This window comes from Rhamphochromis sp. 'chilingali' (assembly GCF_963969265.1).
Source record: "Rhamphochromis sp. 'chilingali' genome assembly, chromosome: 16".
In the NCBI taxonomy this organism is placed as follows: Eukaryota; Metazoa; Chordata; class Actinopteri; order Cichliformes; family Cichlidae; genus Rhamphochromis; species Rhamphochromis sp. 'chilingali'.
The window spans coordinates 19,932,799-19,951,926 of NC_137943.1; the positions used below are offsets into that span (position 1 = coordinate 19,932,799).

Consider the following 19,128-nt stretch of genomic DNA (forward strand, 5'->3'; position numbering starts at 1 on the left):
CACACAAAATGGCACTCTGGCCCAGAGCTCACCCTGCTCTGGGCTTAAATACCCTTAATTGCTGATGGGAGTCAGCTGTACAGGAGGGAAAGGTGGCACCTCAGGCAGGAGGTAGTGGGACACGCCCACACAGGCACCCTCAGGAGAGAGAGAGGCCCTACTAGGGCCGTAACATTTCTAAAAACATTGGCGTTTTCTTGTTTTTGTGACAGGTGGTCTAATGAATTTGTTAAGCACTGTACTTCTTTGCCCCGTTCGATAAGAAGATCACTACCACTCGTGCATGACAGAACAACCTGAAGACAGTTAGCTTAGCATCAGCCTGGCTCTGAACTAATGCTACAGTCACACAAGGGAAAAGAGTGATAGGTGTGCAAGCACTCACAGTCAGTTGCCTTCTTCTTCAAAGCAGCTTTTGTTCTTCAAGATGGTGATAAAGCAACAATAAGACCAATTCAGTCTGATGTGAGTTTGCAACTGAATATGATCAAGTTGGCCACTGCGTGCACTTTCTTTGTGGTAATATGGTGATTAACCTCAAATGCTTCGATTCAGATTTCAGCCAGAAGCTCATAACCAACTGCAAAATAATAAAGGTGCGTGGTAACCCTGCCATAAAAAGATATAACGAGAATACAACCAGTTAAGCTCACCAATGCATATTGCAATACCAGCAACCTTTCGACTGCAAGGCGATTGCACAGATCGCCTGGTGGGAGGCAACCTGTCTCAAAACAATCACAATTTTGACTCGCACTGACTGCAGTCACTCCTACACAGATTGGCGAAGGTTTGCTAATAATTGCTAATTTATAAACACTGACTGCCAGCATGTTGCAATAAATTTGAGTTGGTGCACATCAATGAACACAGTTTGTCTGCAACTCATCTTCTTTGCAGTTGGGGACTTGACTCAGCTGGCTGCCAACTGGTTGTACTCTGGTTGTCTTATTTTATAGCAGGTTAACAAGCACTCATGTCATTTTACAGTCAGTTATTTGTAAATATTTTGTATTAGTTTTAAGTAGTTATGTGAATTTCTGTGTACGTAGACATCAACGGATTTGCATCTTTCAGTTGTTTATCACAGTTAATGATCGTATTACCACAAATGAATTGCATGCAATGGCCAAGGAGTAGTTGGCTGCACCACTTGAAATCGGTCTCCAACAGGAAAAAAAATGTAATGCAGTCGCCAGGCAACTATGAGTTTTAACTAGTTGCAAGGAGGTTGAGTCGTAAGTGAATCCACCTACCAGGCCACTGATTTAGACAGATTATCTGGTCTGTTCAGTCCACACAAACCTGAGATTTGAAAAGACAGTTCAGTATTTTACAGGGAATGATGTGCTACGGTTCTTCTGGGTTGGGACAGTAACTTTCTGGTCAATATCTGTAATATGAGGTCTTTCAAAAAGGAGAAATTCAGTCCCCCAACAGAAAAGTCCCTCTGTAGCAGTCAGCAGTTGTTGTTGCCCACCATAAGACGGCCACTTCCTCAACTTTTTGTCTGTTATGTTCTTTAATGCTATGAAAGCAACAGAGCTACAACAGCAGTCATATTAAATCTGATACTGAAAGCACTTCCTCATCCGATTGCCAGATTAGAAATTAGAAACATTTATGACCACTTATCGCAGAAACACTTTTTTTAATGTGAAAATTGGTGTCACTTTTTGTCCAAGTCTGCGTAATGACACACGTAGTGACTTCTCTTATTCTCTGAACAGCAGATCATCAGATATAAAGTCTTAATTAGTCTCCTGAACCATGCCACAAACCGCAGCATTTGTAGCCCAAGCTACTTTGCAATGCCCAACCTTAGCTGGACCTTCAAAGTACAGAAAAACTGAGCTACACGTGCACAAAATATAATCAGAAAGGTCCTTTGGACAGAGACGGGTAGCTATTTGCACTGCACAAACAAGTGAAAAGTTAATCTAGCCTAGCCTCATATTGACTACACAGGTGTGACAGCGATAAGAAGATAAATGAATGGATGTTTTAGGTGCTGAGCTGTTGATTTAAGCAACACTTTAAAAAAAAAAAATTAAATAACAGAATTTAAAATAGATCAGGTGTCCATCCTTGAGGACAGTGGATCATCCCGCGCTGCCTTGGTCTTCTTTTACAGCAAGACTCATAAAGATAAAAACCACATTCTGCACAGTTAAAGGCTGAGCACATCTGCATAAAGATATTTTATTGTGGAAAGGCTGGTGTGTGACTTTGCAATCAGAAAGCTAAGCAAGCCAAACTGATAAAGTTATCAGAGTTGTTCTTATCGAACGGCTGATACATTAACCCTTGAGAGCTGTCACTAAGCGGAGGGCACAGTTCCCTGGTGCAGCATTGGTTTTGGATTTACTGCACTGAGGTGATGATTAAAAAGTCATTACTGTGTCCACGTCTTCTTTTTTTTTTTTTTTTTAAATCAGCTGCAGCAGAGGACGATCATGACCATCCTGAATGCCGCAGAGGTGGAAGGGGGTGAGGTAGGTGTGCTTATCAAGCTGTTACATAACTCTGAGCTCATCTGAAGAGCGCATTGATCTTTTGTCAATATGTCATGAGTCAGCATTAAGTTTTCTCTGCTGAGGTGAAAAAAACAAAACAAAAAACGTGCTGTTCATTGATATGTTTGAAGGAATTGGTTTCCAAAATATTGACACACTCTTTTTCCCGGCCTGATTATCATTTTTTGGCTTTTACTAACCTCAAGAACCCACTGGTGCTGTTGGAGCTATTTTTAACATACAAATGCAATGTGCGCTTTCAGACTTAGATCACTAGAATTACTGCTGAGCCAGAGTGCAGAGGTCAGGGGGCTTAAGGATGCTTGCATATTACTGTCAAACTTTTTTTTTTTATATGTATGGGAGATATAGGAGGGAGCTATTTTAAGTGTTGATTGCTTTCTGAACGCTCTAACACTGCCAAGTGATTTAACCTCGCTGTTTCAGTTCCCAGGATACGATGTGGAGGCCGTGTTGGGAAAAGAGGTGGGCCCCATCCCCGTTTATGTCCGAGTCATCACTAGGAAGCCTGCCCTGTGGATGGGCCTGGAAGAAATCTGCCTCTGAGGCTGTCAGGGCAAGGAACTAATGAGATCAATCCTCAGGCTTCAGCTGGCTCCAAGGATCTGCACGCTGGGCCTCGGTCCGAGCCAGTTTATCCTCCTCCCTCCCTCTGAAGGCCTCCCCCTGACAGCTTGAGGCTCTGCTGAAGGGAACAGGCTGTGAAGAGACAAGGTCCTGTTTGTGTTAATGATATGTGATCTAACCAGCCAGGGGTTGACAGCCCAAGGGTAGAGCAGTGGCATGCAGGCTGTCAAAAGGAGCCCACGTGGGTTCATTAACTTCAGATTTCTGGGTTTAAATGTTGTCTTTTTTAAAACTTTTTCATCCTTTCTGTGTTTAAGATTAACTCGCTTTGTGTCAATAAAAGGCTCATTTTTGCTGACCTTACTTTCTGTTTCCTGTTGCACTTCTTGTGTCAGTTTCCTCAAGCATAAATCATGATACACAAAGATTACCCACAGACCAGGCAGTTCTGTAATTTTTCCAGCAATGTTTTTATTACAGATAACAAAAACAAACTTTTCAAGGTTTCATACAAACTATATAAAAGATCATGCTCTGGCTCTTATAGAAAGTTTGGAATTATAAAAAAAAAAAGGTACCATATCAGGTATAACAACACATAAATGCAGTGGTAAAATAATTTAATACAGGGGAAAAATCCCACAAAAATATGGCAGCATCATATTTTCCAGTGCCATTATGGTAAGCTTAATACATCTGGTACAGATGGTAAGAAAAACAAAAAACAAGTGTCTGTTGAGGTATGTCTCTTGAAAGTTCAGTTCAAAGCAGTTCGAGAATTTGTCACCGGCTCTCTGCACTCGTGGAGCCCGCAAAGCTGGAGCTGGGCATCTGCTTGAAGAACTCTCTGAGGCCGGTGAGTTCTCTAGTTAGCTGCTCGATGGTTTTGTGAAGCCTGTCGTTCTCGGCGCTCAGTTCAATCAGCTTCTGCTGCATCTCAATGTTGCGCCTTTTGGCTTTGTCCCTGCTTTTCCTCACTGCAATGTTATTCCTCTCTCGCCTCTGTCGGTACTCCAAGCTGAACCTGTCCACCGCCTTCTTCCCCCTTTCCCTGCCCAGCTTACGCGGCGAGGATTTGGCCGAGCTGACGGCGGAGACTGGCTCCGGGGTGGTCGGCGGGGTCGGTTGCCCCGTGGGGAGGCTGACGGAGGTCTGCGCGCAGGTCTCGATCTGGGAAGGCAGGGATGAAGACATGTCGCTGTCACTCCAATCGGACTCTTGCTTGATGGGTGCGCTGAAGGCGCTCTTCCCCAGCGCGCCGTCCGTCTTCCTCTCTGCTGTGTAGGCGTTTGACAGCTGCTGCATGCCACCGGGCAGACCGGAGCTTTGCATGTTGTGGAAATCCGCCTTCTCCTGCTTGACGGTGTTGAACAGGTCGAGGAAGAGCTCATCGTTGCACAGCTCCAAGTTTGGCACGGTTGTCATGGACTCGATGTACTGGCTGAAGTCGATGGCGCTTTCGTCGTCGTACATGGCGGGGGTGGTGCTCAGCTCCACCATGGTGCCGTCCTCCGCCGGGCCGTCACTCCTGTTGCCCGGCTTGCAGACCCCCTGCTGCGGACCCCCCAGCTTGGTGCTGTCGTAGAAGTTAGCAGGCTCCATGGACCAGCTCATGTTGCATTGTGGAGACACGCAGTGCGAGTCCAGGCTGTATATGTCACACATGAACCCTGCTGACTTGTCCCACGTGGGTTTTAGAGAGAAAATAAACTTTTTTCTTATAGAGATACCCCTCAGGTGTGACAGCTCTGCAGCGCGATAATCCTGCTGCGGCTTCTCTTTCTGCGCAGGCGCTTTTCTCCCTTTTTGCGATATTAAAAAACTTTTTGGCTTTTTATCCCTGGGTGCTGACTGTCAGGCTCCCGTCCCTTTCAACCCTAACACACCTCTTGTCACTTCTCTGAAGCGGCTCTACTTTCGCGCAGTGTTTTGTATCGTCTGCACCAGTTGACGTCACACACGCCGCCCTTTCACGAGCCAGTCAAGTCCAGAAGGCTGTCACGTGGTGCACCGTAACTTCCCATTTGAGGAGCGAGGGGCGTGCTGCTCGTGCCACCCACTTCTTACTATGATGTATGAATGGTGCAGAGTTGTTTACATAGTGAAGGCTCGGCTCTGGCTGTTTGGGACCAGCACTCATTTCACAGCAGAGATAAAAAGTGGCGCAGGAAGTGCTCAGAATATTACTGAAGTATAAGAAGCAAGAAAAATACTCCATAGCATGTTAAAACATACTGCAAGTACCCGGACACTGTAATTAAAGTATTTAATGAAAGTAACAATACATAATATCAATATTAATATCATGTATGATTGGATTCTTAATCGATGCTTTATTTTTATAGTAAAGCTCAGTTTAGCTACTATTTATAATGTTGGGTAGTTTAATAATAGGTAATAACAGTGTAAAAGTGGGAGAAATTTCACTGAAACAAACAATCTTACAGTCCTATTTTTCTCTAGTTAGCTTTAAATAGACTTTCATAATAGTTCAGATTCATAGTTCAGTTTTTATATCACGTCATTTCTAATTTGCGATTAAGTTTCGATTCTGGGATCAAGTTAACAAAAGGTGTTATAGAGGAGGGGAAACCAGCAGAAACCGAAGGCCACAGGCTGCCTTCCTTACACCCATTTATCCTACAGACATTCATTCACAATCTGCAGTGGCAGTAGTTATATGCTGTTACATCATAAAGATGTGTGGCAACTCATGTAACAATTATTTGAAACTACAAGGGGGAGCACACGTCTCTAATCACTTTTCAAAAGTTGAGTCAACTTTCTGACACAAACCAGTTCCCAGCAGCGCTCAGAGTCAGCGCTGGTTTGGAGCTAAACATGCTTCAAATAGTTTTACATTGTAAAGCACTCATTCAGCTCTTATAGTGAACGAGAAAGCCTCGAATTAGATGTGCCGAAACTTTTAAAGCTTTTTTTTTTTTCAACTGTCTCTACATATATAGATATATTTTGAATATTATCCATAAATCAAATATCTACTGCGATACTTCTGGGAATTGTTCCAATGTTTTCCGCTTCGGAAGTTTGCAGTATTTGTCCTCTTTCATTGGCCTTTCTGAAATGGAAACAGTGCCACACGCTGGTCCCCGTTTGCACCTGCAGATATTTTAAGTAACACTTATTGTCACCCTCACACACTCTTATTAGTCCCAGAAACAGTGCTTTCATGGTGCTTTATATTGTAAGATAAAGAACCCATAATAATACACAAGTAATCTGATGAGCAAGCACTTGGCAACAGTGGGAAGGAAAAACTCCCTTTTAACGGCAGGGAGACAGGATAAAAGATATGCTGTAGAAGAGTGACAGAGATTGATAATAACTAATGAGTAAATGCAGAGTAGTGTGTAAACACATAGTGAGTGAAAAAGGTGAGTGACGAAGGAATATTCAGTGCATTATGGGAAGCTCCCAGTGGTCTAAACCCATTACAACATAACTAAGGGAGGATTCGGGATCACTTGATCCAGCCCTAACTATATGCTTTATCAAAGAAAATTTGTAAGCCTAATCTTAAAAGCAGAGAGGCCAAATCCAAACTGGGATTTTGGCCCCTCTTCCATAGAAGAGGGGCCTGAAACCGGAAGGCTCTGCCTCCCATTCTACTTTTGAATATCCTAGGAACAAGTGAGCCAGCAGCGTGAGAACAAAGAGCTCTATTGGTGATTCAGTACCATGAGATCTCTAAGATAAGATGGGCTCTGATTCTTAAAGAGGATGTATGTGAGGAGAGGGATTTTAAATTAGATTCTGGATTTAACAGGAATTGTGAAAAAGTATTGAGTCTCTCCTCACTTCTTCATAGTTTGCTAGGAAAATGGGAAATCACACTTGTGGTACTTTACAGAAACGTGCAAGCATAAATGGAATACAGCATATAAGAAAAAACAAAGTTTGTACAATTCTAACAGGCTTGAAAGTCGACATTTAGTATCACCACCTTTATTCCTCAACACAGCTGAACTCTCTTGGTTGGCTTTCGGGTATAGTTCTCCAGGCTTCCTGGAGGACATTCAAAGCTCTTCTTTGGATGTTGGCTGACTTCTGTTCTGTCCTCTGTTGAGATGATCCCACACTGCTTCAATGATGTTGAGGTCCAGGTTCTGGGAAGGCCAGTCCATGACTGATAGTGTTTCCTTGTGTGTTTGTCTGTGAGCTATGTTTTTACTGCATTGGGAGTGTGTTTGGGATCATTAGGGTAATGATGAAAATCAAGCCGTTGCTAATCAGGTGCTTGCCAGATGTTGTTGTATGGTGGATCAAAATCTGACAGAAATTTTCTACGTTGATAATTCTGTCACTTTTCACAAGATTTCCAACACCACTGACTGAAAGAGCCTCCACTGTGTTTTACAGATAACTGCAGAGACTCAGTCTTGTAGCTCTCTGCTGACCTCTACTGATGATTTGAAACAAATCTTTAATATTTGCTAATATTTGCTGCATCTACTTGAACAACCCGTCGCCTCTGATTTTCAGTCCAGTTCTTGTGTATTTTGGCATACCTCAGCCTTTTCTCCCCGTTTCCCTTCCTCAAGAATGGCTTCTGAGAAAGCTTCTGACGAGCCATCAGTGAACAGTAGATGGATCAACTGAAGAGCTGGATCTCTCAGGTCCTGTGTTAGGTCTTTTTCTCTATTTCAGGACTTAACTTTGAGAAACTCTTCACCTGATATAGATATTCCTTAGGCCTTCCATTTCTTCTTTTGTCCTCCACTCATCCAGTTTCCTCAGATTTTTTGAAGGACGCATTGCACACCGCAGGGCTTTCAGCTTATAGTTCTTTATGAATCACATTGTCAAGCTATGTTATTTTTCATAGATTAATTCAAACAAATGGGAAGAAATTAGACAAGCTACTTTTAACAAAGTGCTTAAAGATACAAATGAAAATTTAATCTTTACTAAGTTGTCTGTTATATGTAGGCACGACACTCATTCATCTCTTGAATTAGGGTTTTTTTTCCACGCATGAATGATTCATAGATCAGTGTGAAGACGCTTAACAGACAAACAAACAAAAAGCATTCCTCTGAAAATGTTCAGGTACAAAGACTGGACTTAAATGATAAATGGGGTGGTAGTTTTATAGCACCTTCCTACTCAGTTGAGCGATCAAAACATTTTCAATTGCAACTCGCATTCACCCAACCACACCCACATTCATACAGCCCTTTTATCTATACATGAGCACTTTCCAACATTCACAAACACACCCAGTGTGAGTGTGTTTGTGAATGTTGGAAAATGTGAATGTTGTTGGGGGCAGCTTGAGGTTCAGTATCTGCAGGATGGAGAAGGCAGGGATTGATTTACCAGCCTTCCGAGAGGTAAATGACCCATTCTACCACCTGAGCCAGAGCCACCTGTGTTGTTTTAGAAAACGAATACCACAGAAGGCAAGGAGATGTGTTGGTCTGTCCTATTCTGCTCTGTCTTACTTTTGGGCTTGTTAATGGGTTTCCCACCCAGGAGGAAGGCACCGCAAAGCAGTGGCCAACTCAAACAGCTGGTACAACTACAGGCGCCGACCAGTGCTTACCATCCCTACCAGATTGTCCACAGGAATGGCATCTCCAATGAGCAAACTGTGGTCATGATGTACGATAACTTGACTCAAAATGAGGTGAACCTCAAACCCGGGATTACTGAGAATAAGTGAAAAAGTAGCCCAAATACAAAGAAAAACCTTCGCTGACTTCCAGAAAGCCTGGAGAAATGCTGCTCCAGACCACATGTTTGGATCCTTGGAGGGGAAAAAAAGAGATGACTTGAGAGGTTTACATAGTATTGTAGGTGGCAAAGTCATTCTTGAAGTTGGACAAACATTTGGTCCTCTTACTTTTCAAATATCTCTGTTCAGGATTCTTTTGAAAGGGGGAAGAGTGGGGTTCAAAGCTCTGAAATTGTGAGTGAAACTTTGTTTTGTTCAGGTGATTGTGGAGCAAAATCCTCAACTTTACACTTTAGTGTGCAAGTACTTCTCGTAGAGTTTGAGGTGTTTCTGGGGTCGTTATTTTGCTGCATGTTGTACAAACCAGAGGGTGGGGCATGTCTCTGAAGAATGGAGTTCTGCCTCTCCTTGGTCAGGGTGGAGCTGATTCAGTGCAGAGTACACCACCTGTTTCACTGTGGGTGAAGCAGATCAAAGCTACGTGAATGCATCTGAATCTGTGCTTCATGGAGAGGATACAGGTGAGAGTGCTAATATGATCAAAGCCATAAACTTGCTTAACCAGCTCAAAAAGTGCAGATGCTTTGTAGTCGTTGGTTTTATATGACATGACTTAATGTATTAAACTCATGTAAAATTATTCAAATTATTTTTAGGCTTCTCTTTTTTTTGCTGCTCCCTTTAGGGGTCACCACGGTGAATCATCAGCCTCCATCTCCCCCTGTCCCTAGCATCTTCCTCTGTCACGCCGAACCTCTGCATTTCCTCCTTCTCTACATCCACGAGTCTCAACTGTGGTCAGAAGTTTGCACATGCTCATCATGGGCATTGATGTCATGGTGAATTTGAGTTTTTTAATGATTTCTGAGTTGTTCATTTTCCAGGGTCCAATGTATATATACAGACTCAGATATACTATACAGCCCTACTAATATTTGGTCAAATGTCAAGTTGCATCTCACCCAGATGCTTTTGGTAGCCATCAATGATTCTCTGTTGGTCAGCATTGTCTCTGATGCTGATGTAAAAATCTCTTCACTGTGGGCAGTAATGCTGGCAGGCTTGACGTTTAGTGGTTTCTGGGTTGTTCCTGAAAATCTTAACCAATTTCCTGTAATCTGGGGGTGACAATTAAGGGTTTTCTTCTAGACCTTGGTGAACTGACACATCTGAATAACACATACTTATTTACAATAGTTTGAACTGATGACCCTGGAATCTGCAGTTGTTTGGAAATGGCTCCAATAAGCCTTCACAACTTGTGGAAATCTGCAAATCTCATTCTTGGATTTTCACTGAGTTCCTTGGACTTTCCTATTGTTCTGAGTATTGGTCAATCCAATGAGTGCTGTTAAATAAATCAATTTAATGCTGGGAGAGATGAACTACTTATAGTCGATCATAATCGACAATGGGAAATTAATACACCCTTTCCTTGTTGAGTCAAAAGACACTGCAGAACCTTCAGCACCAGTTATAAAAAGATTTAAGTGATTGCATGTGGAGCCATTAAAGAGTTGTGCTGTACAATCATTCAACACAGGGGGAAAAAATCAGTTAAAGAAATCAATAAAACCCCCAAATCATCATGACAGTCATGGCCACAATGAGTGTACACAAACTTCTGTGCATTACTGTGAACACAGAAATATGGGATGCGCTGGACCTCATCATACTGAGAGCTGTTTCTTCTCACCCACTGGCATACATGAGTACCTCTACCTGTAGTGAAACCACTACAACCACCGCTGTAACATAACCGGGTGAACATACATCCTACATGTAGAGTAGGAAAAGAGGGTGAATAGTACTTCCCGGTTAGCTTCTGCTGTTGTATTAATTCAAATGTTACATCTTTACATCCGTAGCCTGTCACGGATTTGCTGTCATTTAGTATTTGGGAGGCGGTTTCACACTTGCGTGTCGTTTGCATCGTTACAATAAAGATTAGGGCAGGGGCAAAAAAAAAGTCTCTTACTGCTGGGCCAAACCAAATCGATTGAGGGTTTGATGGAGCACATGAGCGCACAGGAAACGCAGATCGTATTTGACATATCAAAAATTAAAAGTAAATTTATTTATTTATTTCCTATTTAATCTGTTTGTTTATTGAGTCTACAAGATGCTAAACTGAAGCCGGATAAGTAAACGCTGAACAAGAACCCCCCTTTTTCGGTGAAGGGATCGACCGGAAAGAAAAGAAAGTCAATCCCAGCCTCTCATTGGCCCAAAGTTCCCCGCGAAAATAACGTCACCCGCAGTTTCGCGCCACATCTTCTCCGCTCGGACGTATACACAAGAAGAGGTAAGAAGAGACGTATATAATGATATTTTTTAGCTTATTACATCTGTAGTTTTGGTGGTTTCGTGAGAGCGTGACACGTTAATCAGGTTGACTTAAACGTGCACGAAGGTGTTTTGTTGTTTTACGCTGACGTTTAATGTTAAATCGTCGCAGTCGAGGATCAGCTTATTGTGTGCTCTGCAGCCACATGTCAAATGGAGGTCGAGGGTTTAATGCAGTTAGTGCTTTAGTGAAAATAAGACACTTCAAAACATCTAAAAAAGACACGCAGTGTAGCACATCAGCGCGCCGGAAGTGTTGTTTGTATAGTTAAGTGAACTTTTCGTGCTGTTTGACTGATATCTGGAAGCGATTCAAGCACGCATTCATAACATAGATCCAAGTACCAAATGTAAGGAAAAACAGTTGGTTTGTTTCATGCCCCAACCTTGGACTAATTGTTACACAAGGTTATTTGTGCTACATCAAATATTACCTCATTGCATGTAAATGTAACCGGGCTGTTAACGAAGCAGCGAAAGGCAGGCTGCTCAGTTTATATCCATCTCATGTCATTTTCTCCACAAAACTGAAAAAAGATCTAATAAAACAAAAAGGAAATAGTTAAAGTTTTTCAGCCAGCCACATATGTGAATGTCAGTTTTCTAAATGCTCAGTCAAACTTGAAGCCATCAGTGATGTCCTACAGCCAGAGCGACAGTATGTAAGTGTTATTACATTTCCGTTACTGAGTGTCACCTTTTGTTGATTTCCCAGCAGCAATGTCTTCTCCAGCTTCAACCCCTGGTGGCCGTAAGCGTGGAAGGAACACCAATCCACCTACACGTAAGTTCCCCACCTGCTCCATCCTTTTGCATATGGACCTCCTGTGATTGTATGATGACCGTTGCCTACTTTTCTTCGTGTCTGTGCGATTTTAGCCAGCAGTGAGGACCCCACCTCGCCTCCCTCTCAGCGGCGCAGAGGTCAGGACTCCTCCACCGGGGACCTGATGCCGATGCCCACCTCCCCAGCCACGGACATTCTCAGTCCTGCAGCACCCCAGGACACGTCTCTGCTCTCCAGCCCCCGACCTTCAGGTATGACATGTTTGAGTTGTTGTGGTCTTGTGGACTCAAGTTTGGATTCTTAAATTGTTTTATAAATCTGCCTCCTTTTAACAGTGCCTCCTAACGAGGTGGACATGAGCTCCCCCTTGATGTACGGGACTCCCAGCTCCAGGATTGAGGGAACCCCACGGAGCGGAGTGCGGGGCACACCAGCCAGGCAGCGTCCTGATCTGGGATCAGTCAGGAAGGCTCCCCAAGTTGATCTTCACTCTGAGCCGGTCAGTAACCTTGTGTTTGTCATGTATTGAGCTCACATGAAGCCTGAACCCTCAGAAGTTAACTATTCGCTATCTTCTCTCAGCCGAGCGCAGATGGCGCCGTGGCCAGCGAGTCGAACGCCGGGCAGAGGCTGGTGATCTGGGGGACTGATGTGAATGTCGGCACCTGCAAGGAAAAGTTTCAGGTATGAAGCCGAGTCAGCTAGATCCCATAATAAATGTCCTGTAGGGAGTCCATGAGTTAACATCGGCATGCTTTGCGTTTCGCTGCTTCCAGAGGTTTCTCCAGAGGTTTGTTGACCCGACCTCCACTGAAGATGAGAACGCTGGTCTGGACCTGAACGAGCCGTTATACATGCAGAAGCTGGAGGAGGTGCAATTTTTATTGTTTGCTGCTCCAAACGTTTTTAAGTCAGACTCGCACTGCACGATGGTGTTTCTGAATGATGAACAACAGCCAAGAAATGAGACAATACAGGAGGAGGCGGTTGCGCGGGATTGCATTCAAAGACGTAATATCAATGTTTCTCCTCTCGTCCCACAGATCAGCGTCGTCGGCGATCCTGTGATGAACGTGAACTGCCGCCACGTGCAGTCCTTTGATGCAGAACTTTACAGACAGCTCACCTGCTACCCACAGGTAAAGCTCGCTTCATCTGCCATCATTTGTTTATTTTTTTTCATTGCTGTTGTTTTTATTACGTCATTAGGTGTATTCGTGAGTACGGATTAAACAGAGGATGAAACCTTGAGCCCCTGATGAGTGAAATGGCGGCCTTCTGATTTTTATAATGAAGTAATGCCATACGGTGATGTCTTGAATAAATAAAACTAAAATAAGTGGATGCAAATGCAAAGGGAGAAGTGATGTGTAATGTGACGCAAACAAGGTTATATAGAAAACAAATGGATAGGTGAATGAATCCAAAGACAAATACAGAAGCAAATTTTACTTTTTGTTCTATGAGGGGTTTATTTACATTTTTATTATATCCATCTATAATATTATTAGTCACTTTATCCACAGGACCACTGGCATCTGCACTCTGTTAAAGATTAAATCGTTCCCTGTTTCCGTGGAAGAAATTCTGTGGAATTTGGCTGCGTATTAATGGAGTTAACTATGTCGTTTTCAGGAAGTCATCCCAACTTTTGACATGGCGGTCAACGAGCTTTTCTTCGAGCGTTTCCCCGACTCTTTCCTTGAGTATCAGATCCAAGTACGCCCCTACAACGCCGTGAAAACCAAAAGCATGAGGAGCCTGAACCCAGAAGGTTTGAACTGACGTCACACGTGTTACGGGACCCATGTTGTCTTCTGTTTTTTGTAAACAGTGAGGTGTCAACTTCTGTGTTTCTTCCACAGACATCGATCAGCTGATCACCATCAGCGGCATGGTGATCCGCACCTCGCAGCTCATCCCTGAGATGCAGGAGGCGTTCTTCCAGTGCCAGGTGTGCGCCTACAGCACCCGCGTGGAGGTGGATCGCGGGCGCATCGCCGAGCCGGCTGTGTGTCGCCACTGCAACACCACCCACAGCCTGGCGTTGATTCACAATCGCTCTGTCTTCTCAGACAAACAGATGGTGAGAGTTTGCTCATAGTCAGCGACACCTTATCTCAGAATACACGGATGGTAATCGCCGATGTGTTGCTGCGGAGGTCATGGCGACTGTTTGTTTACCGTTCTTCCTTTCGCAACAGATAAAAATTCAGGAATCTCCCGAAGACATGCCGGCCGGTCAGACGCCTCACACGACTATCGTTTACGCTCACAACGATCTAGTTGACAAAGTGCAGCCAGGAGACAGGGTGAACATCACTGGTGAGATTTCTTTAATATCTTGATAATATTAATTTCATGATGACCTGTATGAAGAGTAAAAGATGGGGCTGAAAATGGAAGCAAGAGCTGAGCTGCAATATTTCTAATGACCAGCAGGGGGCAGCTCCTGGCTGCAGAAAGTCATCAGGTGGATTTAAAGTGTTTGGCATGAAATTAAAGCATTTTTAAAAAAAAAAATTTGCAAGGTGGTCGTTGAAGGTCACGTTGTGGTCGGATCACTAACAGCCTTTGTCATCTGTGCAGGTATCTACAGAGCCGTCCCAATGCGCGTTAACCCACGCCAGAGCAACGTGAAGTCGGTTTACAAGACTCACATAGATGCCATCCACTTCCGCAAGACAGACGAAAAGCGCCTGCACGGTTTGGACGAAGAGGCCGAGCAGAAGCTCTTCACCGAAGACCGCGTGCAGACCCTGAAGGAGCTCGCAGCCAAGCCGGACGTCTACGAACGCCTCTCCTCTGCCCTTGCACCGAGCATCTACGAACATGAAGACATCAAAAAGGTAAGACCAAAGGCTACTTGTTAAGGTGGAAACACTTGGCTATCACATAGCCAAAAAGGCCCACAACAGCCACGCCCTCTTTCCTGCATATCGGTCACTCTGCTGCAGCTTTTAAAAAAAGAACATTTTAAGCAGAGGTGAAATGCAGAAATGCCCTAATAAAAGTTTTGGTTGAAGATGAATTTAGATTAAAGTTGTGATTCGATTGTGTCTCTTTCTCCGTCTCCTGGTACCAGGGCATCTTGCTCCAGCTGTTTGGGGGCACTCGAAAGGACTTCAGTCAGACCGGCCGCGGGAACTTCCGTGCCGAGGTGAACATCCTGCTTTGCGGAGACCCCGGCACCAGCAAGTCCCAGCTGCTGCAGTACGTCTACAACCTGGTGCCCCGCGGCCAGTACACGTCAGGAAAGGGCTCCAGCGCTGTGGGTCTGACCGCCTATGTGATGAAGGACCCAGAGACCAGGCAGCTGGTGCTGCAGACCGGCGCGCTGGTCCTGAGCGACAACGGCATCTGCTGCATCGACGAGTTCGACAAGATGAGCGACAACACGCGCTCCGTGCTGCACGAGGTCATGGAGCAGCAGACCCTCTCCATTGCAAAGGTATATGTCACCACGTTTAATACGTAATCGTTTGGAAGTACGCAAACGGAAGGAGCTTTCGGTCTCACGGCGTTTGTGTTTTCGTGCCCTCAGGCTGGAATCATCTGCCAGCTGAACGCCCGCACCGCCGTGCTGGCTGCTGCCAACCCAGTGGAATCCCAGTGGAACCCCAAAAAGACCACAATCGAGAACATCCAGCTGCCTCACACTCTCCTGTCCAGGTGAACATCACTGCATTGAAACTCCCGATGCACCGATCCACATGTTGCTGTGTTGCAAACTAAACGTAACTTTGTGTTTGTTGCGCCGTCAGATTCGACCTCATTTTCCTGATGCTGGATCCCCAGGATGAGGCTTACGACCGCAGGCTGGCTCACCACCTGGTGTCTCTCTACTACCAGACCGAGGAGCAGATGGAGGAAGAGTTCCTGGACATGGCCGTGCTGAAGGACTACATCGCGTACGCGCGAACGTACATCAACCCAAGACTGAGCGAAGAAGCCAGCCAGGCCCTCATTGAGGTCTGTGGAAACTCTGTGGCTTAATTTAACCCTTTTAGCAAACATTTTAGTCAATTCTTAGAGTTCTATGTAGCTGACCTTGTTTACGTTCATCCGCAGGCCTATGTTGACATGAGAAAGATAGGCAGCGGCCGTGGGATGGTGTCCGCCTACCCCAGACAGCTGGAGTCCCTGATCCGCTTGGCAGAGGCCCACGCCAAGGTACGCTTCTCCGAGAAAGTGGAGACCATTGACGTGGAGGAGGCCAAGCGGCTGCACCGAGAGGCCTTGAAACAGTCGGCCACAGATCCTAGAACAGGATTTGTAGACATCTCTATTCTGACAACAGGTACGGAAGACAGTGAATGTATTTCTAAAGGTGCTGACATGAGAAATTAAAGATGCACTTTATGAGGGTCAGGCTCATTTTACAATGGCCTTGCTTTGAAATACTAGTTCCATTTTCTCCATTGTGAAGGTGCCACTTGGGCTTTTCCGGCCTCTTTATAGGACAACTTTTTAACCCCAGATTAATTATGCAAATAACCTCTAGGTTCAGTCCTGCAGTTGCATTTCAATGCATTGTTCTTTGCTTGATTACAGGCATGAGCGCCACAGCACGCAAGCGCAAGGAGGAGGTAGCCCAGGCCCTGAAGAAGCTGATCCAGGCCAAAGGGAAGACGCCAGCCATGAAATACCAGCAGCTGCTCGATGACCTCAGAGGACAGTCTGAAACTGTGAGTCTTTTAAATCTTTATTTTTATTAAGCCAGCATGAAGTCAAAGCTCAAATATCAGTTTGATTTCAGCTCTTCAGATGGCGATCGCTATGGCTGTAGCATGGCACTCGTTCCTCATTAGACTGAACAAAAGCTAAGCTCTAACATTTCTCCGTATCCTCTGAAATATCACAAAATTCAGCCAGAGTAGCCGTCGACACGTTTGCACTCTCTGAGTATTTGCTGCACTTTTGCATCACTTCCTCTCTAATGGCTTCCTCCTGTCTTGCCCCGTTTGCAGGCGATTACTAAGGAGCTGTTCGACGAGGCGTTGCGAGCTCTGGCTGACGAGGATTACTTGACAGTCACTGGAAAGACTGTTCGTCTCCTTGCTTGAGGCACACCCTGCAATTATGTACAGTCCTTAATTTTAAATCCTATCCCATGTCGACTTCTTTACTCGTGCTGTAAAAAAACGTATTTGTTTAACCGAACCAGCATGTGCTGAATATCTGGGTGTATTAGATGTTTATAGCACCCCAGATTGGTGATTCAGAAGGACCCAATGACTCATTAAACGCTGGTTTCCTGTTGCAGTTTTTATAGGAATGTGTAAAAACTGCATCCAGTGTTGACTTAAAGAGCTCATATTTGAAAGTACTTATTTTCTTTGTTAACTTGTTTTGTGCTGTGATTAAAAAGCTCTTTGGATAACTTGTACATTATAATCGCAGACTTTGTCTTCAAGAAACTGTTAAAGCAAGCTTGAACTTATTTTGTGTTTTTTCTTTTGGATTGAGTAGCTCATGTTGACTATTTGTTTATAGAGAATAAATAAAATGATGTTCACTAAAGGTTTCTTACTTCTGACCTGCATATTTCACCAGTTTCTCTATGTTAAGTTGTTTGCTAGCTGTATCATCTATGCGGAAGAGCCTACTGCTGACTTTACTGGGTAAATCTTGGTAGTAAATGGACTGAGATTTGTTCCAGTTTCCAGTATCCTGGCCAAATAGGCTTCTGATGTGCAGGTGAGCCAGTGATTAATGATTGAAACAAGGCAGGGTGGATCCAAGCTTTCGTGTTTACACTGATACTGACCCCATCATCCAAGTCACATGTCAGAAACTGACTTATTACATGTTTTTCCAATTTAATTTCTTTCTTATTGTACCTGATGTGGTCTTCTGCTATAGCCCATGGGTCTGGAGATGCTCTTCTGCATACCTCAGTTGTAAGGAGTGATCATGTAAGTTATTGTTGCCTTCCTATTAGTTCAAAGCTGTCTCCTCTGGTATCAACAAGGTATTTTTACCCAGAGAACTGCATGTTTTCTCTTCTGGACCGTTCTCTGTACACTCTACAGATGGCTGTGTGGGAAAATCCTCGTAACCAGCAGTTTTTGAAACGGTATTAACAACCACACCACATTACAAGTCACTTGAGGCATCTCTCTTCCTTGTTCTGATGATCAGTGTGTGGCCACTCTACACAGTAATGCAGTTTTCCTCCATTATGTAACAAGTGATAAAAGTATACAGAGACTTATTGTGAACCATTAAATAATGACATGTAGACATGCTGGTCTCGTCATGTGTCTACTTGTCTATGATGGTCTCCACTACCAAACCCGTTTTATCATTTAACAATGTAGGGCTCGAGCAGAGGAAATGCAAATGTTGAAAGCATTTCACTGGTGCATGAATAATTGAGTATGGTTTAAAACGACTTCAAAAATATACTCTCCAAGCATTTCTGAGTTTCCCAGACATTTCCCAGAAGGTCAAGGTCCAAGGTCAGAATTGAGGTCAAAGGGTCAAAATCATAATTTCATTTTAATTTGACTTTCATACTTTGATTATTCAGGAGAGTCCAATTTAATCAAAACTAGATGGCTAGTTCAGAAAGAGTGGCTATTTTAGGTCATTTTTTCCCCAAAGGTCAAAATGTATGATAGTCATTTCTGCTTTCAATTAAGAACTTTTGGTCTTGGTAGCATTGTGCCATATCATCAAAACTAGAACCAACCAACCATTTTTCATTTATCTTGACCCAAACTAGAATAAATGTAGTCAGACTCTCTGTCCCAGTGTTCAGTGTACTGTTGCTTTTGTGCTCCCTGGCACTTTGGTGCAGTCCTTCACTCACACTGGCTTAGCTCAATATCTGTGAAGCAATCGGAGCCATGAATTTAAAAAAAAGTTAGTTTGACCTACTCAGCGGGGGGGGGGGGGTTGAAGTGGTAAAACATGAGCGCGAGAGCCTGCTGTCGTATAAAATCATGCTTAAACGGACGTGCCAAGCGGCTCTTTTTTGTGGCTTTATCTCAGATTATGGCGGAGACCCCGGAGTTTGTACACCTGCAGCTGGAGCCAGAATGATGTGTTGCTATAGCAACTACAGCTACATGGCAGCAATCCGAGTCAGCGATGAGAGTGGGTGACTTGACCAGCTACATCCACCATTTTGTCTTATCTGTGACCACACTTCATCTGCTTCCCAAATCTGCTGCACATCCTCTAGC

At 44.1% G+C, this 19,128-nt stretch overlaps 3 protein-coding genes across 5 annotated transcripts in view; 2 read left to right on the forward strand and 1 right to left on the reverse strand.

Annotated features, from left to right (window-relative positions):
* Nucleotides 1-3,459, forward strand: part of spidr (scaffold protein involved in DNA repair) — a 43,875-nt gene extending 40,416 nt beyond the window's left edge. For both annotated transcript variants that reach the window (XM_080907442.1, XM_080907443.1), the window contains 2 exons: nt 2,439-2,495; nt 2,964-3,459. In XM_080907442.1, coding sequence (XP_080763568.1) covers nt 2,439-2,495; nt 2,964-3,083 — 177 coding nt within the window. In that variant the 3' untranslated portion in view covers nt 3,084-3,459. The remainder of the gene's footprint in view (nt 1-2,438; nt 2,496-2,963) is intronic.
* Nucleotides 3,460-3,550: 91 nt separating this feature from the next.
* Nucleotides 3,551-5,007, reverse strand: cebpd (CCAAT enhancer binding protein delta). Its single transcript, XM_080861310.1, has one exon. It carries the CDS (start codon nt 4,767-4,769, stop codon nt 3,888-3,890), a length of 882 nt encoding a protein of 293 aa, XP_080717436.1. The 5' UTR covers nt 4,770-5,007; the 3' UTR covers nt 3,551-3,887.
* Nucleotides 5,008-11,023: 6,016 nt separating this feature from the next.
* On the forward strand, nt 11,024-17,460 carry mcm4 (minichromosome maintenance complex component 4). 2 transcript variants are annotated; one of them, XM_080907953.1, is made up of 17 exons: nt 11,024-11,107; nt 11,864-11,932; nt 12,028-12,186; nt 12,271-12,434; nt 12,518-12,619; nt 12,712-12,807; nt 12,979-13,074; nt 13,571-13,709; nt 13,801-14,021; nt 14,140-14,260; nt 14,525-14,784; nt 15,021-15,386; nt 15,480-15,607; nt 15,700-15,907; nt 16,007-16,235; nt 16,490-16,623; nt 16,906-17,460. In XM_080907953.1, exons 2-17 carry the CDS (start codon nt 11,869-11,871, stop codon nt 16,999-17,001), a joined length of 2,583 nt encoding a protein of 860 aa, XP_080764079.1. In that variant the 5' UTR covers nt 11,024-11,107; nt 11,864-11,868; the 3' UTR covers nt 17,002-17,460. The 2 variants fall into 2 exon arrangements, with proteins under 2 accessions (XP_080764079.1, XP_080764080.1); XM_080907954.1 differs by having other exon boundaries at nt 11,026-11,107; nt 11,867-11,932.
* The last annotated feature ends 1,668 nt before the right edge of the window (nt 17,461-19,128 follow it).

Coding starts and splice junctions, on each gene's coding strand:
- cebpd (XM_080861310.1), bottom strand. CDS start 4,769: ATGTGTGACATATACAGCCTGGACTCGCACTGCGTGTCTCCACAATGC.
- mcm4 (XM_080907953.1), top strand. CDS start 11,869: ATGTCTTCTCCAGCTTCAACCCCTGGTGGCCGTAAGCGTGGAAGGAAC. Junction 14,261..14,524: donor AGACAGGGTGAACATCACTG/GTGAGATTTCTT, acceptor TCATCTGTGCAG/GTATCTACAGAGCCGTCCCA. Junction 16,236..16,489: donor CATCTCTATTCTGACAACAG/GTACGGAAGACA, acceptor GCTTGATTACAG/GCATGAGCGCCACAGCACGC.